Consider the following 25,316-nt stretch of genomic DNA (forward strand, 5'->3'; position numbering starts at 1 on the left):
AAATGGAGCCTGCAAAAGCTGAAAGGTGACATCGCATGTATATGCAATAGATCCTGCTATTTTAGACAATAAAGAATCATAGAGATAATTTTGTTCAACCCCTTTATTTTGTGAAACTGATGTTCAGACAGGTTAGATGATTGAATCTGAGGGTGACATGTCTGTTTAATTTGAAAGTCATTCATTCATTCATTCAAAAATTATTTCCGTTCAACAAACTGAAGAGCGTTAACAAGGTTTGGGACTTCTGTTTTTGGTAATGGCAAGCCAGGTTTTTGAATCATTTCTCCTACTAATGACAACTAAAATATTTGAATGGAATAGAAACAAGATATCCTAAAGACACTGAAGAGCTAACGAGAGAGGAATTGCTGGTGAATGCTGGAAAATTAAGATCAGCATTTGAAGCTGCTTTTGCCTTGAAGGCCTTCGCTGATCAGGAAGCTGTGAACTTCAATTTTGATGGCCCCCTAGATGAAGAGGAAAGTAGTCACAGCTCAGGTCCCCCCACGATCAGAAATTAAATACCGACTCTCCACATTAAACTGGTTAGAAGTAAACCTTTTCGGTAAGGGTGAACACAAAAGTAAAACTACCCCCCCACCCCTACGTCCTCTTTTCCCCACTTTCAGTAGATTACAGGGAGAGTTGCTTTGGCACTGAGCAAAGCAAGGGAGAAAAAAAAGAGAAGAAAAAAATAACCAGAAAACCTTTCACTGAGAATTAATAAACCACAGGGATTGCTGCCAAAATTCTCGTTTACCTGGGTGGTCAAAGAAACATCAGACCATGAATTGAGTCTTAAGTTGGTTCCAGTTAACCATGGCACTTAACAGAAGCAACTGCAAATTTTCTTTTGGAGGAAAGCATCTTCCTTCTAGAAGGCTTTGAGAACTCTTCAAGTAACCTTTCAAGGACATGCAATTAAAGATAACCAAGCATTAAAGAAACAAGGCACCATAGTTGAGGACCAGGATGAAGAAGGAACAGTAAAAAGTGATCTCTGCAGACCTCAGAAACGAGATTTATTGGATCTAGTTTTAGGCATGCTTGCTATGTTTTAAAAAATAAAAGGCAAGCTTGGAAATACCTCAGGGGTATAAGAAACTGCAGAAAGGGACATTATAGGCATTGAAAAAAAAACCAAATAGGATTTATAGAAAAGAAAAATGAAATAATTAAAATTAAAAATTCAAAAGATAGGTTTGATAGCTGATTATACATGACTAAAAGAGAATTAGTGAAACTGGACTAGAAGTGATTATTTAGAATACACTATAGAGAGGGAAAAGATTGGAAATTGGCAGGAAGTTATGTTATATGGAGGATAGTGTGATAAGGTATAATAAATGTGTAACTGGAATTAATGAAGTGGTGAGAGAGAAAACATGGTGTAGGCATTTTCTTCATCTTTTCAGAAAATCAGCTCTTAGTTTCATTTATCTTTTCTTTAGTCTTTTTATCTCGATTTCATTTATTTCCTCTCTAATCTTTGTTATTTTCTTCCTTCTACTAATTTTAGGCTTAGGTTCTTCTTCTTCTTCTAGTTCCTTGAGGTGTAAAGTTAGGTTATTTATTTGAGATCTTTCTTGTTCTTAATGTAGGTGTTTATTGTTATCAATTTCCATCTTAGAACTGCTTTTGTGGTATCCTGTAAGTTTTGGTATGCTGTATTTCCATTTTCGTTTGTCTCAAGATATTTTATGATTTTTCTTTTGATTTCTTCTTTGACATATTGGTTGTTCAGTAGCATGTTGTTTAATCTCCACTTACTTGAATTTTTTAGTGTTCTTCTTGTAATTGTTTTCTAATTTTAAACCACAGTGGTTGGAAAAGATACTTTCTATGATTTCAATCTTAAATTTATTGACTTGTTTGTGGCCTAGCACATGATCTGTCCTAGAGAACATTCCATGTGTACTTGAGAAGAATGTGTATTATGTTGCTTTTGGATGGAATGTTCTGCAAGTGACTGTTAAGTCCATCTGGTCTGCTATCTTGTTTAAGGCTGATGTTTCCTTATTGATTTTCTGTCTGAATGATCTATCTATTGATGAAAGTGGAGTATTAAAATCCCCTACTATTATGGTATTGCCATCTATTTCTCTCTTTTTTTTTGGCTGCGCTGTGCTGGGGCTTTATTTGCAGCGAGTGGGGGCTACTCTTTGTTGTGGTGCGTGGGCTTCTCATTGTGGTGGCTTCTTTTTTTGTGGAGCACGGGCTCTAGGCACGCAGGCTTCAGTAGTTGCAGCATGTGGGCTCAGTAATTGCGGCACGCAGGCCCTAGAGCATGCGGGCTTCAGTAGTTGCTGCACATGGGCTCAGTAGTTGCTGTGCACAGGCTCTAGGGTGCATGGGCTTCAGTAGTTGTGGCTTACAGGCTATATAATAAATAAAGATAAAAATAAAGTAAGGATAATTGAAGATCGGGGAAGACAAGATCTTTCTGGGAGTTGGAGAAAACATCATAAGCCAAGTCATGAATGTTGGAGTGAATATAGTATGTTCAGGGAACAGTTTGAAAAACTGGATTGGAGGGTGGCAGCTGGAGAAGATGCAAAGTAAGATGATTAGGTGTTGCCTAACAGAAGTGCCTAACATTTATGACACATGAAAAATAGATGTTTTTCTTCCGTAGTTAATGGTAGGTACCTTGATAACTTTTATTTGAAAATTATTGAAAACTATAAAATAGTAAAATTCATCCATAGTCCCATAATTTTAAAAAGCATATATATTAAAAGTCCTTATTTGCCTGTTTAATCTTGTTCTTCAGAGGTAACTAGTGTACCTATATGTCCTTTCTTTATTCCAAGTTTATACAGACATATCTAACTAAGCATTCATACACATATACATACATATACATGTTCAAAATGTTAAAAAACACTGATATGTTCATGGAGAAGATTAATGATTTTATACATGTTGCTTTTTCACATGGCAAATGGACAGCCTTCCTGGCTAGAACATATTGATATACTTCCTTATTTTTAACAGCTGCCTAGTATCCCATTACATGGCTGTAGGGTTTTCAATCAGTCCCTTCTGCTCTTCTGACTAGGTTGTTTAATTTTAGTTTTACATGTTCTTTTTTTTTGCTATTACAGTGTTCCAGTCAACATTCTTGTACATATATCTTTACTTTCTCCAGCCATTCTTTCTTTTTTTTTCCCCCTCCCACCCTCCTCAAGCTATTATTTCTATAGGATAGATTCCTGGGGCAGGCAAGCAACTTAGACAATGTTTTAGCTTGAGATGGTCCTGAAGATATTTTACAGCTAAAGTGAATCTGTGAAGCCCAGAGTGAAGTAATTATCCAGTGACATTGGACCCAGTTAGCAGTTAATGATTCAACTGAGACCAGGTCTTTTAATCCAAATAAACTTTTTGCTGTACCTGGAGAACCTATCATTTTTTCCCTTCTCTTTCATTATGAGTTTCTTCTCCATTTCTCTTTTATACTTTGTCTTTTCCTCCTTTTTATTTCTATCTGACATGAAATCCTTTTGTTGGCATTTCACTACCCCCCTATTTCCATATACATCTGCACTTCTTTTTTTCTTGCTCTTTTTCTTCTTTTCTTCCCTTATTCATTTATTAATTATAGCAATTTGTAACTGAATTTATTAAGATTTTGTATTTAGAATCCTAAATTTAAAAATCAGGTGATTGGGGCTTCCCTGGTGGCGCAGTGGTTGGGAGTCCGCCTGCCGATGCAGGGGACACGGGTTCGTGCCCTGGTCCGGGAAGATCCCACGTGCCGCGGAGCGGCTGGGCCCGTGAGCCATGGCCGCTGAGCCTGCGCGTCCGGAGCCTGTCCTCCGCAACGGGAGAGGCCACAACAGTGAGAGGCCCGCGTAACGCATAAAAAAAAAAAAAAAAAAAAAAAAAAAAAAAAAAAAAAAAAAAAAAATCAGGTGATTGAACAATCTATTTGAATGTAACAAAAATAACTTGCTGTTCCTGTTTATGGCCCCTAGGTGGCTCTCTATAGCAGAGGGCTTAACTTACCACTCCTGCATTGCTGTTTTGGTTTCTATCTTTGTCCTATGTCTTTCCCTTCAGATCATGTGTCCTAACTTCCCTTTTTATGGGTATGCTGCAAACAAAGGTAATAATTTCTTATACAAGAGAGAATTATTACCTTGAACTAAAAAGGATACTTGTTCCACTGGGAATACTATTCACAACAAACAAATATATGTGGCTGCCTACCTGGATCAAATATTTCTGATAAAAATTTAGCATCCAAGTTGAGATGTGTTGGAACCATAAAATATACATGAATTTTAAAGATTTCATATGAAAAAAGAATGAAACTGTCTCAACAATTTAAAAATATTTCTGCATATTTGTGCCAGCACAATACACATAAATGATATTGTTTAAATAAACTAAAATATTAAAAAAAATAATTTTGGGACTTCCCTGGTGGCACAATGGTTGAGAATCCGCCTGCCAATGCAGGGGACATGGGTTCGATCCCTGATCTGGGAAGATCCCACATGCCACGGAGCAACTAGGCCCGTGTGCCACAACTGCTGAGCCCATGTGCCACAAGTACTGAAGCCTGTGTGCCTAGAGCCCGTGCTCTTCAACAGGAGAAGCCACCGCAACGAGAAGCCTGTACACCGCAACGAAGAGTAGCCCCTGCTTGCCACAACTAGAGAAAGCCCACGCGCAGCAACGAATACCCAACGCAGCCAAAAATAAATAAATAAATAAACAAAACCACTCTTACTTTAAAAAAATATATTTAAAAAAAAAATTTCTTTGAAATTATAATATTTTGGATATATTGGGTTAAATTAATATATTCAAATAAATTCTACCTGTTTTTTTTTAATGTGGCTGCTTGAAAATTTATAATTACATATATGGCTTACACATTATTTTTTTCTTTATTGGCCTGAGTGTAGCCAAGAAAGGGACTTAAAGAGGCTGTTGCTAAAACAAAAAAAAAAAGAGGCTGTTGCTTTTATGAGATGAAATGGATCTATGGTTCCCGTTGTTGGCACTTCCTACCAGTTAATTTATTTTGGTTAGTTTTATAATTTCTTCAGAGTTGGAATGTTGCCACTCAGTTTGGCTTCTGACCACTTATTTTTCAGTCCATCTAAGCATGTGATTTGATGTGATTTCAATCCTCATGTCAGTAGCAGGCAAGGAGGGAGTGCTGAAGTCAGCTCTTGGTTGAACTTTAGGCATCAGGGAAAGCCTGGGATTGGCTGTTCACAGCACAGACAAACATAGGAGAAAATTAGGAGTTAAATTTACCAAAGAAGTAGAGGAACAGTGTGTTCTTGTTTTTTATTTTTTGCCAAAACATCTCTTCATTATTTCTTTAGGCTGAGAACAAGAGCTGTTGCTCTGCTTTTAACTTCCTAGGGTGAACTAAACGTTTTTATCCCCTCAAAATTCAGATGTTAAAACTCTGATTCCCAAGGTGATGGTATTTGGAGGTGGGGCCTTTGGGAAGTAATTAGGTTGTGAGGGTGGAGGAATCCTCATGATGGGATTAGTGCCCTTATAAAGACACGAGAGAGTTTGTTTCCACTCTGCTCTCTGCCATGTGAGGATACATTGAGAAGACAGCCATCTGCAAACCAGGAAGTGGGCTTTCACTAGATGCCAGATGTGCTGATACCTTGATCTTGGATTTTCCAGCTCTCAGAATTGTGAGAATATGTTGGTTAATCCACCTGGTCTATGTATTCTATTATAGAAGCCCAAACTGATTAAGACATGGGGCAAGGAGCAAGAGCTATTTCATCCCCAGATTCTCAGAATGACAGATGCCAAACTTTTATGAGTGTTTGTATATATGTTTGAAAGGATTTGCATAGTTACTTCTTACATTTTCATGGTCCACTCTTACAGGAGCTGCTTATTTTAAAATTTTTATTTTCCTGGAACTTCCCTGGTGGTCCAGTGGTTAAGACTCCACACTCCCAATGCAGGGCACCTGGGTTCCATCCCTGGTCAGGGAACTAGATCCTGCATGCCCCAACGAAGATCCTGTGTGCTGTAACTAAGACCTGACACAGCCAAATAAATATAAAAATTTTAAAAAGTAAAAAATTTATTTTCCTTGTTGTAAAAGTCATAAAAAATGGAAGAATACAGAAAAAATAAAGAAGAAATAATCACCTGTAATGACAGTCATCATTAGTGATTTGCTAATTTAGCTAAAAAAAGTCGAGATTGTGCTGTATCTATAATTCGATTTACTTCATTTTCACTTAACGTTATTTTTTGAGTATGTCATGTTAAAAATTATTTATAAGCAAAAAATTTTTAATGTCTGCATTACAGTTTATCACATGGCTGTATTATAATTTACTTAGGATTGCTCCTGTTATTGGACATTTAGATTTTTATTTATTATTATTGTAAGGTATGCTGCAATGAACACAATTTCAGCAATATATTTCTGCACTTGATTCTTTTCTTGTGACAGATCCCAAACTGATATTATTTGGTAAACGATATGAACTTTTTCTTTTAAAGACTAATGGCTTTATTATTTTCAGAAAGGAATTCATGCTAATTATAAAGAAATTCAAACAATACAGTAAAATCCAAAGGGGAAAAAAAGTTTTCCCAAATCCCAGTTTCATTAACACTTATTAGGGGTGAGAGAGCGGGAGAGACAGAGAGAGAGAGACAGAGAGAGAGGGAGAGGGAATGAATTACCTTTTCCTTTTCTTCAGTCCTAAGGAGGAGGACCCCACCCTTATGACCTCATTTAATCTTTATCTCTGAAAAGCCCTTTTCCCCCCAAATACAGTAACATTGGGGGTAAAGGATTCAACATAACTGTTGGGATGGAGAAAATTCAGTCCATAGCAATGAAGGTTCCAATTTTGCCACATCTGCCAAAATTTGTTATTGTCTGTCTTTTTTTATTACAGCTATCCTAGTAGGTGTGAAGCAGTATCTCCTTGTGGTTTTGAGTTGCATTGCCATGATGGCTAATGATGTTGAATATCTTTTCATGTATTAAAGCCCATTTGTGTATCTTTGGAGAAATGTCTACTCAGATCCTTTGCCCATTTTAAAATTAGGTTGTCTCTATATTACGGAATTGTAAGATATATTCTAGATACAAGTCCTTTATCAGATAGATGATTTGCAAATATTTTCTCCCATTCAGTGGCTTCTCTTTTCAGTTTTTTAATGGTATCCTTTAAGGCAGCGGTCCCCAACCTTTTTGGCACCAGGGGCCTGTTTCGTGGAAGACAATTTTTCCACGGGTGGGGTTGGGGTGGGGTGATGGTTTAGGTGGTAATACAAGCGATGGTTCAGGTGGTAATGTGAACGATGGGAAGCATCAGATGAAGCTTCGCTTGCTTGCCCACCGTTCATCTCCTGTTGTGTGGCCTGGTTCCTAACAGGCAGAGGACTGATACCGGTCCACAGCCCAAGGGCTGGACACCCCTGCTTTGAGGCATAAAAGTTTAAATTTTGATGAAGTTCAATCGATCTATGTTTTGTTGTTGTTGCTTATGCTTTTGGTGTCATATCTAAGAAACATTGCCAAATTCAAGGTCATGACAATTTACTTTTATGTTTTCTTGTAAGAATTCTGTAGTTTTAGCTGTTACAGTTAGGTCTTTTTTCCATTTTGAGTTTTTTTTTTTTAAAATATAGTGTGAGGTAGGGATCCAACTTCATTCTTTTGCATGTGGATGTCCATTTGTCCCAGCACCATTTACTGAAAAGACTATCCTTAACACCCATTTACTTGTCTTGGTACCTTTGAAAAAATAACTTGATAGGGCTTCCCTGGTGGCACAGTGGTTGAGAGTCCGCCTGCCGATGCAGGGGACATGGGTTCGTGCCCCGGTCCGGGAGGATCCCACATGCCGCGGAGCGGCTGGGCCCGTGAGCCATGGCCACTGAGCCTGCACGTCCGGAACCTGTGCTCTGCAATGGGAGAGGCCACAACAGTGAGAGGCCCGCGCACCGCAAAAAAAAAAAAACCAAAAAGAAACAAACAAAAAACCCCTTGATTTTGGGACTTGACTCCGTGCTCCCAATGCAGGGAGCCTGGCTTCGATCCCTGGTCAGGGAACTACATCCCACATGCATGCTGCAACTGAGAGTTCGCATGCCGCAACTAAGAGCCTGCATGCTGCAACTAAGACCCAGCGCAGCCAAATAAAGTAAATAAATAAATAAATATTAAAAAAATAACCAAACCACACTGTCAAGGGTAAAGACTTAATAAAAATAATATTTAAAAAAAATGATTTTAATTGTGAGAGTTTATTTCTGTACTCTCAATTCTATTCCACTGATCTATATAGTCTTATGCTAGTTAATACTACAGTGTTTCGGTTACTGGGTTTTTTTTTTTGTTTTTCTTTTTTTGGAGCCACTGTGTGACAGGCAAGATTTTAGTTCCCCAACCAGGGATCAAACCCATGCCCCCTGCAGTGGAACAGAGCCCTAACCCCTGGACCGTCAGGGAATTCCCTGGTTACTGTTGTTTTTTAGTAAGTTTTGAAATCAGGAAGTAAGAGTCTTCTAAATTCTTCTTTTTCCAGATTGTTTTGGCTGTCCTCTGTCCATTGAATTTCCACATGAACTTTGGGATTGGCTTATCAATATTTGCAAAGAAACCAGTTGAGATTCGGATAGGGATTGTGTTGACTGTATATCATTTTGAGGAGTATTACCATTTTAACCATCTGAAATCTTCCATTCATGAGCATGGAATGTCTTTTCATTTATTTAAAATAGATCTTTCATTTCTTTCAACAATGTTTATAGTTTTCTGAGTGTAAGTTTTAGACTTTTTTTGTTAAATATATTCCTAAGTGTTTTATTTTCAGTGATGCTTTTGTAAATGGAATTATTTTCTTTCTTTTTAATATTTATTTATTTGGCTGTGCTGGGCCTTAGTTGTGGCATGCGGGATCTTTGTTGCCACGTGCGGAATCTTCATTGTGGCATGCGGGATCTTTTAGTTGCAGCATGTGGGATCTTTTAGTTGTGGCATGTGGAATCTTTGGTTGTGGCATGCGGGATCTTTAGTTGTGGCATGCAAACTCTTAGTTGCAGCATGTGGGATCTAGTTCCCAGACCAGAGATTGAACCCGGTCCCCCTGCATTGGGAGCATGTAGTCCTAGCCACTGGACCATGAGGGAAGTCCCTAGTTTCTTAATTTCATTTTGAGTTGTTCTTGGCAAGTGTATGGAAATATATTTAATTTTTATATATTGATCTTATATCCTGTAATCTTGATGAACTTGTTGATTCTAATAGATTTTAGTGGATTCCTTAGGATTTTCTATTTGCAAGATAATGTCATCTACAAATAGAGATAGTTTTTCTTCTTTTTTTTTCAATTTGGTTGCTTTTTATTTATTTTCTTGCCTAATTCCCCTAGCTAGAACTTCTAGTACAATGTTGAATAGAAATGGTGAGAGCAGACATTTCATCTTGTTTCTGCTTTTATGAGGGAAGCATTCAGTCTTTCATCATTAAGCATGTTATCTGTGGTAGATGCCTTTTATCAGGTTGAGGAAGTTCCCTTCTTTTCCACACTTAAAAAAATTTTTTTTAAATCAATCAATTAATTTTTGGCTGCATTGGGTCTTTGTTGCTGCGTGCAGGCTTTCTCTAGTTGTGGCGAGCAGGGGCTACTCTTCGTTGTGGTGCATGGGCTTCTCATTACGGTGGCTTCTCTTGTTGCAGAGCACAGGCTCTAGGGCGCGTGGGCTTCAGTAGTTGTGGCACATGGGCTCAGTAGTTGTGGTATGCAGGCTCTAGAGCACAGGCTCAGTAGTTGTGGTGCATGGGCTTAGTTGCTCCACAGCATGTGGGATCTTCCTGGACTAGGGATCGAACCCATGTCCCCTGCATTGGCAGGCGGATTCTTAACCACTGTGCCACCAGGGAAGTTCCTCCATGCTTTTTAAAAGTGTTTTTTTTTTTTTAATCAGGAATCTGTTTAGGATTTTGTCAAATGCTTTATCTGGGTCTGTTGAGACGATTGTGTGGTGTTTGCCTTTTATTCTATTGATATGGTGTATTACATTAATTGATTTTTAGACATTAAACCAACCTTGCATTCCTGGGATAAATCCCACTTTGTCATGGGTTTTTTTTAATGTGTTGTTGATTCAGTTTGCTAGCATTTCATTGAAGATATTTTCATCTACTTTCATAAGAGATATTGGTGTATAGTTTTCTTGTGATCATCATTATTTTTAATTTTCTTCACACAGTGGGTGTACAGTGGAATCTTATTGTGGATTTAATTTGTATTTTCCTAATATTTAGTGGTGTTGAGCATCATTTCATGTTTTTATTTGTCATTGGTATATCTTCTTTGATGAATTCAATGACTGTTCAAATATTTTGCCCAATTATTAGTTGGTTATTTTCTTATTATTGTGTTGTAAGAGTTCTTTATATATTCCAGATAGATACAAGCTCTTGTTCAATATGTTTTACAAATATTTTCTCCAGCTCTCTGGACTTGCCCTTTCCTTTTATAAATGGTATCTTTTGAAGAGCAAAAGTTTAAAATTTTGATGAAGTCTAGTTTGTCTGTTTTCTACTATTGTGCTTTTTGTATCCTATTTAAGAAAATTTTAAGTTAATTTTTGTAAGTGGTAGGAAGTAAAGATCAATGTTTAAAATTTTTTTTAAAATGTGTATCCCATATTTCATACAGCCCCATTTGTTGAAAAGATTATCTTTTCCCCATTGAACTGCCTTGACATCTTTGATGATAATCAGTTGACCATGTAGTGTGGATCAGTTTTTGGACTCTTCCTTGATCAGTCTTTATGCCAATACTTTACTTTCTTGAATACTGTAACATTATAATAAGCCTTGAAATCAAATTGGAATGCATATTCTCCCAACTTTGTTTTTCTTTTACAAAATTGATTTGGCTATTCTAATCCTTTGCATTTCCATATACATTTTAACAATTGGCTTGTCAATTTCTATAAAAATGCTTCCTGTAGTAGATTTGTAGGTTAATACATAGGGATCTCCCCATTTTTAACAATATTAAATGTTCCAGTCCATGAAAATTGTTTATCTCTCTTTATTTAGGCCTTTGATTTCTTTCAGTAATGTTTTTTAGTTTTCAATGTGTAACTCTTTTACATATTTTATTAAAAATTTCCCCAGGTATTTCAAGTTTTTTATGTTATTAAAAATAGCGCTTATTTTAATACCAGTTTCCAACTGTACATTGTATTTTGTGATCTAGCTAATTTCTCTTCCTAGTCTAGTGGCTTTTTTAAGATTCTGTAGGATTGTCTGCATAAACAATCATATCATCTATGTACAAGACAGTTTTATTTCTTCCTTTTCAATCTGTATGCCTTTTATTTATTTTTCTTGCCTTATGATTGCACTGGCTAGGGTCGTCACAACAAATTGAAATAGAGGTTGTGAGATCATTTATCTTTTCCTTGTTTTTGATCATAGGGGAAAACATTCAGGTTTCACTATTAAATATGTTAGCTGTAAGTTTTTCACAGATGTTCTTTATCAGGTTGAGAAAGTTACCTTCTGTTCTTAGTTTGCTGAGAGTTTTTGTCCTGAGTATATGTTGAATTTTCTCACTTGCTTTTCCTGTACCTATGAGAGATCCTTATTTTGTTTGTTATTCTTAATTTAGTTGGTTAGTATGGTGAATTATATTGATTGATATTTGAATATTAACCCATCCTGTATTTCTGGGGTAAATGCTTGGTTGTGATGTCTTATCTTTCATATGTTGTTGGATTTAATTTGTTAAAATTATGCTAAGGATTTTTGTGTATATGTTTGTGATGGTGTTGATTTGTTTTCTTTTTTGTTTTAATGTTTATTTACATTTGATATCAGGAAAATGCTGGCCTCATAGAATGGTTGAGAATTGTTCCCTTCTCTTCTTTTTTTTTTTTTTTTTTACTTAGGAAGAGTTTGTTTATATAATTGTTATTTTTTTCCTTAAATGTTTGGTAGTGTTCACCAGTGCACATGTAGGGCTGCAGTTTTCTTTATGGAAAGGTTTTAAAGTTCAGTTTCTTTAGTAAGTATATTACTATTCAGGTTATCTATTTTTTTTTTTTGAGCAGGCTTTGATAGTTTGTGCCCTTTAAGGAATTTGTCCATTTCATCTAAATTGTTGAATTTATTGACAAAAACTTGTTCATATTATTCCCATAGTATCCCCTTAAGGTAGGATTTTTAGATATGTCCTTTCTCTTCTTCTGTTGTTGGTAACCTTTGTCTTCTCTGTTTTTTCCATGATCAGTATAACAAAAGGTGTTTACCAGTCTTATTGATCTTGTCAGAGTACCAGCCCTTGTTTTCATTGATTTTTTTCTCTTTTCTTATTTCATTCTACTAGGACCAGCCCTTGTTTTCATTGATTTTCTCTATTTTTTTTTCTTTTCTATTTCATTCTACTAATTTCTATCCATTCTACTTCATTCTGCTCATTTTCTGTTTATATCTGCTGTGATCCTTAATATTTCAATTCTTACATTGGGTTTAATTTACTCTGTTTTGTAGTTTATTAAGCTGGAAGCTTAGGTCATTGATTTTAAATCTTTTCAAACATGGGCATTTAATGTTATAGATTTCTTTTAAAACACTGCTTAAGCAGCATACCACAAATTTTTTATGTCATGATTTCATTCTCATTTAGGTCAAATTAGTTAGCAATTTCCATTGTGATTTCTTCTCTCACGCGTGCATTAGAAGTGTGTTGCTTAGCTTCCTAACATTTGGGCAGTTTACAGATACCTTTTTGTTACTGATATTTGTTTCTATTTTAATTATCTGTGGTCAGAGAATATACTTTGTATGATGTGAATGCTTTTTCATTTATTGAGACTTGTTTTTTGGCTCAAGATGTGGTGTGTTTTGGTAAATATTCTTGTGCACTTGAGAAGAATGTGTACTCTACTGTTGTTGGGTGGAGTGTTCTATAAATTCTAGGTCAAGTTGGTTGATAATATTGGTTGCCTTCTATGTCCTTACTGGTTTTTCTGTCTACTTGTTCTATCAGTTATTGAGAGGGAGATATTGAGATCTGCTGCTAAATCTGTGGATTTGTCTATTTTTTTTTCAGTTTTATCAGTTTTTGCTTCGTGTAGTTTGAGGCTCTCATATTAGGTGTATTAACATTTAAGATTGTTATGTCCTTGATAAATTGACCCCTTCATCATTGTGAGGTGATGTGAGGTATATTATATCATGAAACTGAAAACACATTTGTGAAAGTTTTTATGGATCCCAGCCAGGTACTCCCTTTGTCAGACCCTGCCTTTTGAAGGATTTTAGGCTACTTATAAGAACTTATCTCTTGTAGTGTTCTTTGATGTTATATCTATTTTGTCTGATATTAACATAGCCATTTCAGCTTTCTTTTGAGTAGAATTAGAATTGTTTATCTTTTTCCATCCTTTTACCTATTTCTGTCTTTATGTTTGAATTATGTTTTTTAGGCAGCATTTAGTTGGGTCTTGCTTTTTAACAATATAATAATCTTTGCCTTTTAATTGGGCTTTTTATATCCTTTCCACTTAATGTGGTTATTGATATAGCTGGGTTTACATTAGTGGTTAGCTGAAACTGATGCCTACCGGCTTGTACCAGCTTGCAAGATCTGATTATGCATATCTCTTCTCATCTTTGCTTTCAGTGACATCATGCTAGTAGATTCAAATTGGCCATGGTGGGAGTATTTACAACACAAAAATAGACAAATGCTATCAATAAGACCACCCTCACCCCCCATGAGACTATTAAACATTTATTAGGACACCACTGATTTAAATCTACCATCTTTCTACTCATTTTCTTTTTGTTCAATATCTTTATTCCTTTTTTCCTCTTTGTCTTCTTTTCTGTTCATTGAGAATGTTTTATAATTTTATTTTGTCTGTTTTATGAACATATTAACTATGCCTCAGGTGTTTTGCTTTTAGTGGTTGCTTTAGGGTTTACATTCATCTTTAACTTATTCACAAACCACCTTTAAGTAATGTTACGACTGTTCACTATAGTATTACATGAACCTTACAAAGTATTTTTTTGGTTACCTCTTCCTAGAGGCACATTTTACTTCTATACATGTTATAAGCCCTATATCAGCTATTGATTTTGCTTTAAATAGTCAATTATTTTTAAAAGAATTCTTAAAGTAGAAAAAAAGCATATATTTCTCCACATGTTTATAATTTTCAGTGATCTTTATTCCTTTATTATTGATTCCAGTTTTCCTCTAGGATTATATTCTTTCTGCCTGAAGATTCTCCTTTAACATTTCACATAGTGCTGGTCTGCTGGTGATGAATTTTATCAGTTTTGTATGTTCTAATAATTCTTTATTTACCTTATTTTTTTTCATTTTTTTTACCTTTTTTTTAAAGATGTATTTGCTGAGTACAGAATTCTAGTTTAGCTTCACTCTTTTTATTTTTGGCTTTCATTGTTTTCAATTTAAAGTCTGCTGTCATTCTTATTTTTTTGTTCCTATATACTTAATGTGTATTTTTCTTTGGCTACTTTTAAGATTTTTCTTTATCACTTTTTTTTTTTTTTTTTTGGGTTTGTGGGCCTCTCACTGTTGTGGCCTCTCCTGTTGCGGAGCACAGGCTCCAGACGCGCAGGCTCAGCAGCCATGGCTCATGGGCCTAGCTGCCCCGCGGCATGTGGGATCTTCCCAGACCAGGGCACGAACCCATGTCCCCTGCATCAGCAGTCGGACTCTCAACCACTGCGCCACCAGGGAAGCCCTATCACTGTTTTTTGTTTGTTTGTTTGTTTTGCGGTACGCGGGCCTCTCACTGTTGTGGCCTCTCCCGTTGTGGAGCACAGGCTCTGGATGCGGAGGCCCAGTGGCCACGGCTCACGGGCCCAGCCACTCCACGGCATGTGGGATCCTCCCGGACCAGGGCACGAACCTGTGACCCCTGCATTGGCATGCGGACTCTCAACCACTGTGCCACCAGGGAAGCCCTATCTACCACTGGTTTTGAACAATTTTATTATGATGTACCTTGGTGTAGTTTTATTGTGTTTCTTGTGCTTGGGGTTTGTTGAGGTTCTTGGATATATGAGTTATAGTTTTCATCAGATTTGAAAATTTTTCATCCATTATGCCTTAAAATATTTTTTTTCTGACTTTTGTCTCTCTCCATTTTCTCTGTTTCTGGGACTCCAATTACATATCTACTGAACTTCTTGGTTGTTGTTCCATAATTCACTGATTTTGTTCATTTTTTTCTAGCTTTTTTCCTCCTCATATTTTAATTTGCTACTTCTCCAAGTTTACCAATCTATGCTGCATTGTCTAATCTGCTGTTAATTCCACTGAATTTACTTTTCATTTCAGACAATGTATATTTTATCTCTAAAAGTTTCATTTGGGTCATTTTTTTATATCTTCCCTATTTTTCTTTGTCATGTTCATGCTTTCTTCTACCTTCTTGAACAGATGGAGTATATTATAGTAACTGTTTTAATGTTCCCATCTAATTCTATCAGCTATATCATTTCTATTGATTGATTAATCCACTCTTTACATGTTGTACTTTTCTGTTTCATTGCATGCCTTATAACTTGTGATTGAATGCTAGACATTTTAAATTTTACTTTGTTGGGTGTTGAATTTTTATGTTCCGTTAACTACTTAGGGGGTTTGTTCTGGGGTAGGTGTTTTTTAGAAGTGGTTTGATACTTTTGAGACTTGCTCTTAAGCTTCATTATGTAGAATCAGAACAGCCTTTATTATTCTAAGACTAAACTGACACTGTTACTCAAGCAGTAACCTCAGGATTCCATTGATGCCCCATACGTTAGGAGATTTTTTCCATTGTGGTTTTGGGAATAAGAACTATTCCTGTCCCCGTGGGAACATTGGGAATTATTCTGCCTGCTCCTTTCCAGTGATTCTTTCCCTGGTCTCAGTAGTTTCCTCATATTCATGTGTTGATTAGACTCATTGAAAACTCAAGAGGAACTCTCTTCAGATCTTCAGCGCTCTCTCTCTCTCTCTCTCTCTCTCTCTCTCTCTCTCTCTCTCTCTCTCTCGTCTCTCCATTACTCTTCTCTGTGAGTTCTTTCAGAGATCACTATACTAAGCTTTATGTTGTCCATTGTCTGAAAACAGTTGCTTTGTATATTCTGTCCAGGTTTTTAGTTGCTTAAGACAGAAGGGTAAATCTGGTTTCTATAGTGCATCGTGACTAGAAGCAGAAGTTGTATATCATTGCTTTCATTCACATTCCTTTTTAACTTAGGTATGAACATTTTCTGTATTTTTTTAAATGTTCTTTTTTAGATTTCTTTTGACAGAAAAAAATTTACATCTATGGAAGTCCAAACACATAATTATATATACTTATTTTTAAGATTTCTGTGTTCACAGATTCCACAGATCCCATTTATCAGCTCATTTTGTCTTACTCCTTTGGATTGTCAAGTTGCTTATCATATCTAACTAAATAATTTTCCTCTTGTAAGCCTATTTTTTCTTAATCTTAGTTTTTTCATAGCATTCCCTTTAGAACCCCTTTGTGCACCAAAAAAATCTTGATTTATTTCATTCAACAATTATTTATGGAATGTTTACTATGTAACAGGCTGTATGCTAGGCACTGGATACACATACAGAAGTATGTGAAGCAGAGTTCCTGCCCTCAGTGTGTTCATAGTCTAGTAGGTAAACTGGTAAGAAACAGTTAGCTTTCCCTTTGTAGAATGTTTGCAGTAGGAACTGTGTTTTTCTATTCTAGAACCATGGAAACAGAGGTGATTGCACTCTGAGTATCACTTTATCCTAACCCTAATTCACTCTTTTTCTCAAATACCCAAGCCTGCTCCTGCCTTTGGGTCTTTATTCTTGCTGTTCCTTCTGCCTTGAATGCTCCTCTCCCAAAGGTGTCCAAATGACTTGCTCCTACTCCTTCACATCCCTGCTCAAATGTCATTTTGTCAATGTGACCTCCCTTGACTATTTTCTATAAAGTAGCACTTCCCACTTTCAATCTTTATCCCTATACTTGAATGTATTCATTATAGCATTACTATTTACATTTTAATTAATTTTCATCCCCATTACTTTCTGTCCCCTCCTCCCTCAAATGTAAATGCCAGATGAGCAGGGACTTTATCTGTTTTGTTCACTGTTTTATCCCCAGCACCTTGAGTAGTTATTTGCACATATGGATTCTTTATACATGTTTCTTGAAAGAATTAATACCTCTTTGGTCACTTGATTATTTTTCCTTCCCATGTTTCCCTGCAAAGCGTTTTCTGACTGATTTTATTCACATTGTCCATTTTTGGCTTACTCTACACTTCAAATAAGTAAATGTCTTAGTAACGCTGTAATAGTTAAAAGAGACACCTATCATCATGTCAAGTACTTATTAAATTTTGTTTTTTCCCCTCTCTTAGTTTTCAAACAGGACCAATCCAATTGATAAACATCTCGAAGTCCTGATCAACAAGTATGGATTGTCAGCCCACCCAGTTGCTTCTCAGATGTTTGGGTTTGCTGGAAAAGAGCACATGGAAAAATATGGTATGTTAAAAAACTTTAAGTCTTATTGGTAGTTATATACATGTGTGAGAAACAATAGGTATTTCTTAAGAAACTGTGGGGGATGCCAAGATGTATAAAATATGAAATGGTTTTTCAATTAAGTTGAAGAAATAGTCTGTATAGAATTTAGTTTTCTAAAAGTATTTATACATAGGACATCATATGAGAAGTACCTAGAATGCTCCAAAACAAGACATTGAAATAGGAAAAATAACATAAATCTTGTCTCCTTTAATTATAGACTATAAGTTGAGGCTCATTAGTTCTGAATATGGTAATGAGACTTAAAGCTAGCTCTTGGTAATAGATTTATGTAGCCAAATTTTATTCTCAGTATTTGAATCCATCAGGAGTCCATCATCATCTGTCAATCCATAGTGTTTTATGAGATTTAAATTTCACAGTTGATTTTTATTTTGTAGGTAAACATCCTATGAGATTTAAATTTCACAGTTGATTTTTATTTTGTAGGTAAACATCCTAGCTTTTTGACTGATGATCAGTGATTGGCCTGCCTTAGCTAGTTAGATAAAGCATGGGATATTGCAGATAGAGTTTTTGATTTTGTTTTTGTTTTTATTGTATGACCCTGAACCAGTGCCTTGTTGTGTACTGTGAGATAAGAAAGAAAATAGTTGTGCTTGAAAGTTCAGCATTCCTATTCTTTGCAGGAAATATATCCCAGGTTTGATAGTCAAGATCAAGTAATCAGAAAGGAAAGAAATCTTCAAGGAAGAATGGTAGGATAGTATAGAGGAGCACTGCCAGTTTGGGGCCATGGAAATTTTCTTTCTTGTAGCTATTTCTTACCATTTTAAACTCAGTCCATTCCAATCTGGCTTCCCTCCTTTCTCAAGGCTACCACTGATCACTACGTTGCCATATCAAGTAAATGCTTTTCAATCCTATTTTAATAGACCTCAGCACCATTAGTCCCTCTTGATCACTTCTTTCTTAAAACATTCTCTTCTCTTGGCCTCTGTGACATCTCGTTCTTCTGGTTTTCCTTACCTCTTTGGCTATTCCTTGTCCATTTCCTTTTTAATTTTTTTTGAATGATTTTTAAAATATTTATTTATTTATTTATATTTTTTATTTTTGGCTGTGTTGGGTCTTCGTTGCTTCGCATGGGCTTTCTCTAGTTGTGACGAACGGGGCCTACTCTTTGTTGTGGTGCAGGGGCTTCTCATTGTGGTGTCTTCTTTTGTTGAGGAGCATGGGCTCTAGGTGCATGGGCTTCAGTAGTTGTGGCTCGTGGGCTCTAGAGCGCAGGCTCAGTAGCTGTGGCGCACAGGCTTATTTGCTCCATGGCATGTGGGATCTTCCCAGACCAGGGCTGGAACCTGTGTCTCCTGCATTGGCAGGTGGATTCTTAACCACTGCACCACCAGGGAAGTCCCTCCATTTCCTTTTGAATTAAATAATTCATTTAAAATATTGAGCTATTATTATATTTCAGGCACTATTCTAGGCACTGGAATATAGCAGTATATCAGTTAGCTATTGCTGTGTAATAAACCACTCCAAAACTCAGCAATTTTAAACAATGATTATTTATTATTATAGCTTACAAGTTTGTAGATTGACTGGGAATCAGATGATCTAAGTCATGCTCAGCTCTTTTTGTCTGGGTTGATCATATGACTGTAGGTTGGTTGGAGGCTCTGTTTCAGTACTGCTTGGCTGGGTCATATGTAGCTCATTTTCCTCTTGGGACCGGAGGGCCAGCTCTGGGATGTCCTTTTCATGGTCACAGCAGAAGCACAAGAGAATAATCTGCAACATGCAAGGCCTTTTGAGACTTGACCAAAGCAAGTCACATGGCAAACTTGGAATCAAGGGATAGGGTAATATACTCTACTTCTTTTGTGGTAGGAAACTTCAAAGTCAGACCATAAAGGATATTCAGGAGGGAAAAAGAATTAGGGACGTCAGTGCATTCATTCACAAGCAACAAATAAGCAAATGAAATGTGAGGGTTTTGCTTAAATTTCTAGTCGAGGAGAGACAGTAGCATATGAAAAAAACTACGATAATTTCAAACAATTATTAGTCCTGTGAAGAAAATAAAACAAGGTAAGGCACTTGTGGGGAGAGGGAGGCAAACTTAGGATAGTCAGTGATGCACTCTATACTTGTATATCCAGTTGGCATCTTTGCTTGTGTATGTAACAGATGTCTCAAATTTCATATGTTCAGATGCAAACTCTTCATTCTGTTCCCCCATATCTTAAATTTCCTCCTTCTCTACTTTTCCTCATCTCAGTAAGTGGCATTTCCATCCATTCAGATATTCAAAGCAAAAACATGAGTCATCTTTGACACTTCTCCCTGCTCTTCCCCTACTCCAGTCCCTCACTATGTCCTATCAGTTCTACCTTCAAACTCCAAATTATGTTTTTTTTCCCCCCAGTTTCTTTTACTATCGCAGCTTTTATCCCAGATCATAATTTTTCAAACTTTGATCTGTGACCTGCTAGGAAATTAAAGATTCAAAGTAATGATTGAACCCAGCATTTAAAAAAAATATGACATTTGTTGTTGTTGTGTATTATAACTCAAGTCAGAGAAATGCACACAACATAAATATACAGCTTCATGAATCAAGCTCATAACTGTGACCTAAATTACCTCCCAGGTCAAAAATAGAATGCTAACACTTAAGAATCCTCTCTGTAGATAATTTTTATCTTAAGAACTTTGTGGGTCTCCTGTGAATCTTGTTTGGTCATGCCATTAGTCAACAAGCTACACCTGCAAATCTCTCTGGGCTAAGTGCCTTTATGCCTTGGGTCCTTTCTGAGATGGCTGAGGAGCAGCACTCTTAAGCTTCCTAGCAGCCCTTTGATTGAGAGGATTTGTGAGGCACGGTTTTTTTCTCTTTAGAGGGCTTTTTTCTCTCTGAACAACATTCTGAGGCATCACCTTTGATCTTTCTGAGGTCTTAACAAAAGATTTGTCACAACATGGGCTTCATTTTTGGACCATGTTTTCCTGGCAATGCCCTGGATTTGATCTTTGCTCAAAGACTATTTCTTTTTTTTTTTTTTTTAACATCTTTATTGGAGTATAATTGCTTTACAATGTTGTGTTAGTTTCTACTTTATAACAAAGTGAATCAGCTATACATATACATATATCCCCGTATCCCCTCCCTCTTGTGTCTCCCTCCCACCCTCCCTATCCCACCCCTCTAGGTGGTCACAGAGCACTCAGCTGATCTCCCTGTGCTATGCAGCTGCTTCCTGCTAGCTATCTGTTTTACATTTGGTAGTGTATATATGTCCATGCCACTCTATCACTTTGTCCCAGCTTACCCTTCCCCCTCCCCAAATCCTCAAGTCCATTCTCTAGTAAGTCTGCGTCTTTATTCCCGTCAAAGACTATTTCTTAATTTTAGCATCTTTTACCACTTTGAAAGGCTGAGAATTTTCAAAACTATCAAGTCCTGAATCCTTTTTGTTTAAATAGTCCTTTCTGCAATATAGCATTATAGAATTTTACTATAAGCAGCCAGAAGAAACCATGTGGCAGTTTCAATATTTTGCTTATTAACTAGTTTCTACATAACTGCAAGTAATAGTATTACTGTAATCTCTGCTTCTATTTTAACAGGGCTCTCCTTTCCTCCAGTTTTCAGTAAGATTTTGTTCTTTCGCAAACTCTCACCTGCAGCATCCTCAGAGGACTCTGAGGCTACTACTAATGGTTTCTTCAGTGCACTTTACGCTTTTGCTAGCAATTTTTCCAAACTTTAGAACTAGAATGGTTCCAAAGCCATTCACATATCTTATATTTTTGTTCAGTGTAACTCCATTTCCACTATATTAGTTTGCTTGGGCTGACATAGCAAATACCATAGACTGGGTGGCTCAAAGAACATAAATTTATTTCTCATAGTTCTAGAGGCTGGGAAGTCTAAAATCAAGATGCATGATAGGTTTTATACTGATACTGGTTTTATACTGATGCACGATAGGTTTTATAGGTTTTTTCTTGGGTTATAGGTGACTGCCATCTCACTGCGTATTCACATGACCTCTTCTTCTATGTGGGTGCAGAGAGAGAGGGAGAGAGAAGCATCTTTGTCTTCCACTTTTTGTAAGGATTCTTATAAGGACACTAATCCTATCAGGAGGCACTCACCCTCATGACCTCATCTACCATAATTACCTCCCAAAAGACCCATCTCCAAAAACCATCACATTGAGTGTTAGGACTTCAATAAATGAATTTTCCTTTTTATTATAAATTTATTTATCTTTGGTTGCGTTGGGTCTTTGTTGCTGAGCGTGGGCTTTCTCTAGTTGCAGTGAGCGGGGGCTACTCTTTGTTGCGGTGCACGGACTTCTCATTGCTGTGGCTTCTCTTGTTGTGGAGCGTGGGCTCTAGGCACACGGGCTTCAGTAGTTGTGGCTCACAGGCTCTAGAGTGCAGGCTCAGTAGTTGTGGTGCACAGGCTTAGTCGCTTCTCGGCATGTGGGATCTTCCTGGACCAGAGCTCGAACCCGTGTTCCCTGCATTGGCAGGTGGATTCTTAACCACTGTGCCACCAGAGAAGTCCAACAAATGAATTTTGAGGGGACACAATTCAGTCCATGGCATTCAGGTACCAAAATATGTATCAGTATTTTCTATTGCTTTGTTACGGTGAGACTCTCTTTTTAAAAATCATTTCTTGTTTTAATTCCTGTTGTCTAGTCTTCCTATGTGTAAGCTCACTGGCCTTTCAGTGTGTTCGGTAAGCCAAACGTATTTCCCTGCGCCCCAGTCTCATATTTTCTTTGGCTACAGTGCTCATTATTCTTTCAAGGTCAACTCTTTTCATGCTTTAGGTCTTAAAAAATCTTATCTCATATCTCCAACACTTTACAAAAGTATTTCTGCTTGGATGTCTAATAGGCCTTTCAAATTTAACAGGTCTAAAACTGAGGTCCTAATTCTTACTTGAACTTCCACCTTCCCCATCTGTTCCTCCAGAAGTTTTTCCTATCCAGTAAATGATAACTCCATCTCTTTAGGACCTTTGGCCAAAAAGCTTAGAGCCATTCTTGATTTTTCTTACACTCAACATTCAATTTATCAGCAAACCTTTTTTTTTTTTTTTTTGCAGTTTATCAAGATACTCTTTTATTTTCCTTTTTTATCCCCCCAGAAAAACTTAGCACTGCACGGACAACAAATTTAAGCAATGATCTTGCTAGAGATCACTGTGGAACTCACTTTTTAAAACCCTATAAATTCCCCATCGGACAGCAGGGATATTATTATTATTTTTTTTTAATTCTTTTTTTTTTACATATTTATTGGAGTATAATTGCCCCACAATGGTGTGCCAGTTTCTGCTCTACAGCAAAGCAAATCAGCCACACACACACACACACACACACACACGTTCCCATCTCTCCTCCCTCCCACATCTCCCTCCCTCCCACCCTCCCTATCCTACCCCTCTAGGTGGTCACAAACCACCTAGGTGATCTCCCTGTGCTATGCGGCTGCTTCCCACTAGCTATCTATTTTACGTTTGGTAGTGTATATATGTTCATGCCACTCTCTCGATTTGTCACAGCTTACCCTTCCCCCTCCCCATATCCTCAAGTCCATTCTCTAGTAGGTCTGTGTCTTTATTCCCGTCTTACCCCTAGGTTCTTCATGACATTTTTTTTCCTTAAATTCCATATATATGTGTTAGCATACGGTATTTGTCTTTCTTTTTCTGACTTACTTCACTCTGTATGACAGACTCTAGGTCCATCCACCTCACTACAAATAACTCAATCTCATTTCTTTTTATGGCTGAGTAATATTCCATTGTATATATGTGCCACACCTTCTTTATCCATTCATCCGATGATGGACACTTAGGTTGTTTCCATCTCCTGGTTATTGTAAATAGAGCTGCAATGAACATTTTGGTACATGACTCTTTTTGAATTTTGGTTTTCTCAGGGTATATGCCCAGTAGTGGGATTGCTGGGTCATATGGTAGCTCTATTTGTAGTTTTTTTTTTTGTTTGTTTGTTTTTTTTTTTATTTGTAGTTTTTTAAGGAACCTCCATACTGTTCTCCATAGTGGCTGTACCAATTCACATTCCCACCAGCAGTGCAAGAGTGTTCCCTTTTCTCCACACCCTCTCCAGCATTTATTGTTTCTAGATTTTTTGATGATGGCCATTCTGACTGGTGTGAGATGATATCTCATTGTAGTTTTGATTTGCATTTCTCTAATGATTAATGATGTTGAGCATTCTTTCATGTGTTCTTTCATGTGTTTGTTGGCAATCTGTATATCTTCTTTGGATAAATGTCTATTTAGGTCTTCTGGCCATTTTTGGATTGGGTTGTTTGTTTTTTCGTTATTGAGCTGCATGAGCTGCTTGTAAATTTTGGAGATTAATCCTTTGTCAGTTGCTTCATTTGCAAATATTTTCTCCCATTCTGAGGGTTGTCTTTTGGTCTTGTTTATGGTTTCCTTTACTGTGCAGAAGATTTTAAGTTTCATTAGGTCCCATTTGTTTATTTTTGTTTTTATTTCCATTTCTCTGGGAGGTGGGTCAAAAAGGATCTTGCTGTGATTTATGTCATAGAGTGTTCTGCCTATGTTTTCCTCTAAGAGTTTGATAGTTTCTGGCCTTACATTTAGGTCTTTAATCCATTTTGAGCTTATTTTTCTGTATGGTGATAGGGAGTGTTCTAATCTCATACTTTTACATGTACCTGTCCAGTTTTCCCAGCACCACTTATTGAAGAGGCTGTCCTTTCTCCACTATACATTCCTGCCTCCTTTATCAAAGATAAGGTGACCATATGTGCATGGGTTTATCTCTGGGCTTTCTATCCTGTTCCATTGATCTATATTTCTGTTTTTGTGCCAGTACCATACTGTCTTGATTACTGTAGCTTTGTAGTATAGTCTGAAGTTAGGCAGCCTGATTCCTCCAGCTCTGTTTTTCTTTCTCAAGATTGCTTTGGCTATTCGGGGTCTTTTGTGTTTCCATACAAATTGTGAAATGTTTTGTTCTAGTTCTGTGAAAAATGCCAGTGGTAGTTTGATAGGGATTGCATTGAATCTGTAGATTGCTTTGGGTAGTAGAGTAATTTTCACAATGTTGATTCTTCCAATCCAAGAACATGATATATCTCTCCATCTATTTGTATCATCTTTAATTTCTTTCCTCAGTGTCTTATAATTTTCCGCATACAGGTCTTTTGTCTGCTTAGGTAGGTTTATTCCTAGATATTTTATTCTTTTTGTTGCAGTGATAAATGAGAGTGTTTTCTTGATTTCACTTTCATATTTTTCATCGTTAGTGTATAGGAATACCAGAGATTTCTGTGCATTAATTTTGTATCCTGCTACTTTACCAAATTCATTGATTAGCTCTAGTAGTTTTCTGGTAGCATCTTTAGGATTCTCTATGTATAGTATCATGTCATCTGCAAACAGTGACAACTTTACTTCTTCTTTTCCGATTTGCATTCCTTTTATTTCCTTTTCTTCTCTGATTGCTGTGGCTAAAACTTCCAAAACTATGTTGAATAACAGTGGTGAGAGTGGGCAACCTTGTCTTTTTCCTGATCTTAGTGGAAACGCTTTCAGTTTTTCACCATTGAGGACGATGTTGGCTGTGCGTTTGTCATATATGGCCTTTATTATGTTGAGGAAAGTTCCCTCTATGCGTACACTCTGCAGGGTTTTTATCATAAATGGGTGTTGAATTTTGTTGAAAG

The 25,316-nt window shown here is 36.8% G+C and overlaps 1 protein-coding gene across 2 annotated transcripts in view; it reads left to right on the plus strand.

Moving 5' to 3' along the window:
* Nucleotides 1–25,316, plus strand: part of SCP2 (sterol carrier protein 2) — a 165,457-nt gene that overhangs the window by 19,013 nt on the left and 121,128 nt on the right. For both annotated transcript variants that reach the window (XM_032634570.1, XM_032634573.1), the window contains one exon: nt 17,435–17,561. In XM_032634570.1, coding sequence (XP_032490461.1) covers nt 17,435–17,561 — 127 coding nt within the window. The remainder of the gene's footprint in view (nt 1–17,434; nt 17,562–25,316) is intronic.

The sequence above is a fragment of the Phocoena sinus genome, chromosome 1, assembly GCF_008692025.1.
Source record: "Phocoena sinus isolate mPhoSin1 chromosome 1, mPhoSin1.pri, whole genome shotgun sequence".
Classification (NCBI taxonomy): Eukaryota; Metazoa; Chordata; class Mammalia; order Artiodactyla; family Phocoenidae; genus Phocoena; species Phocoena sinus.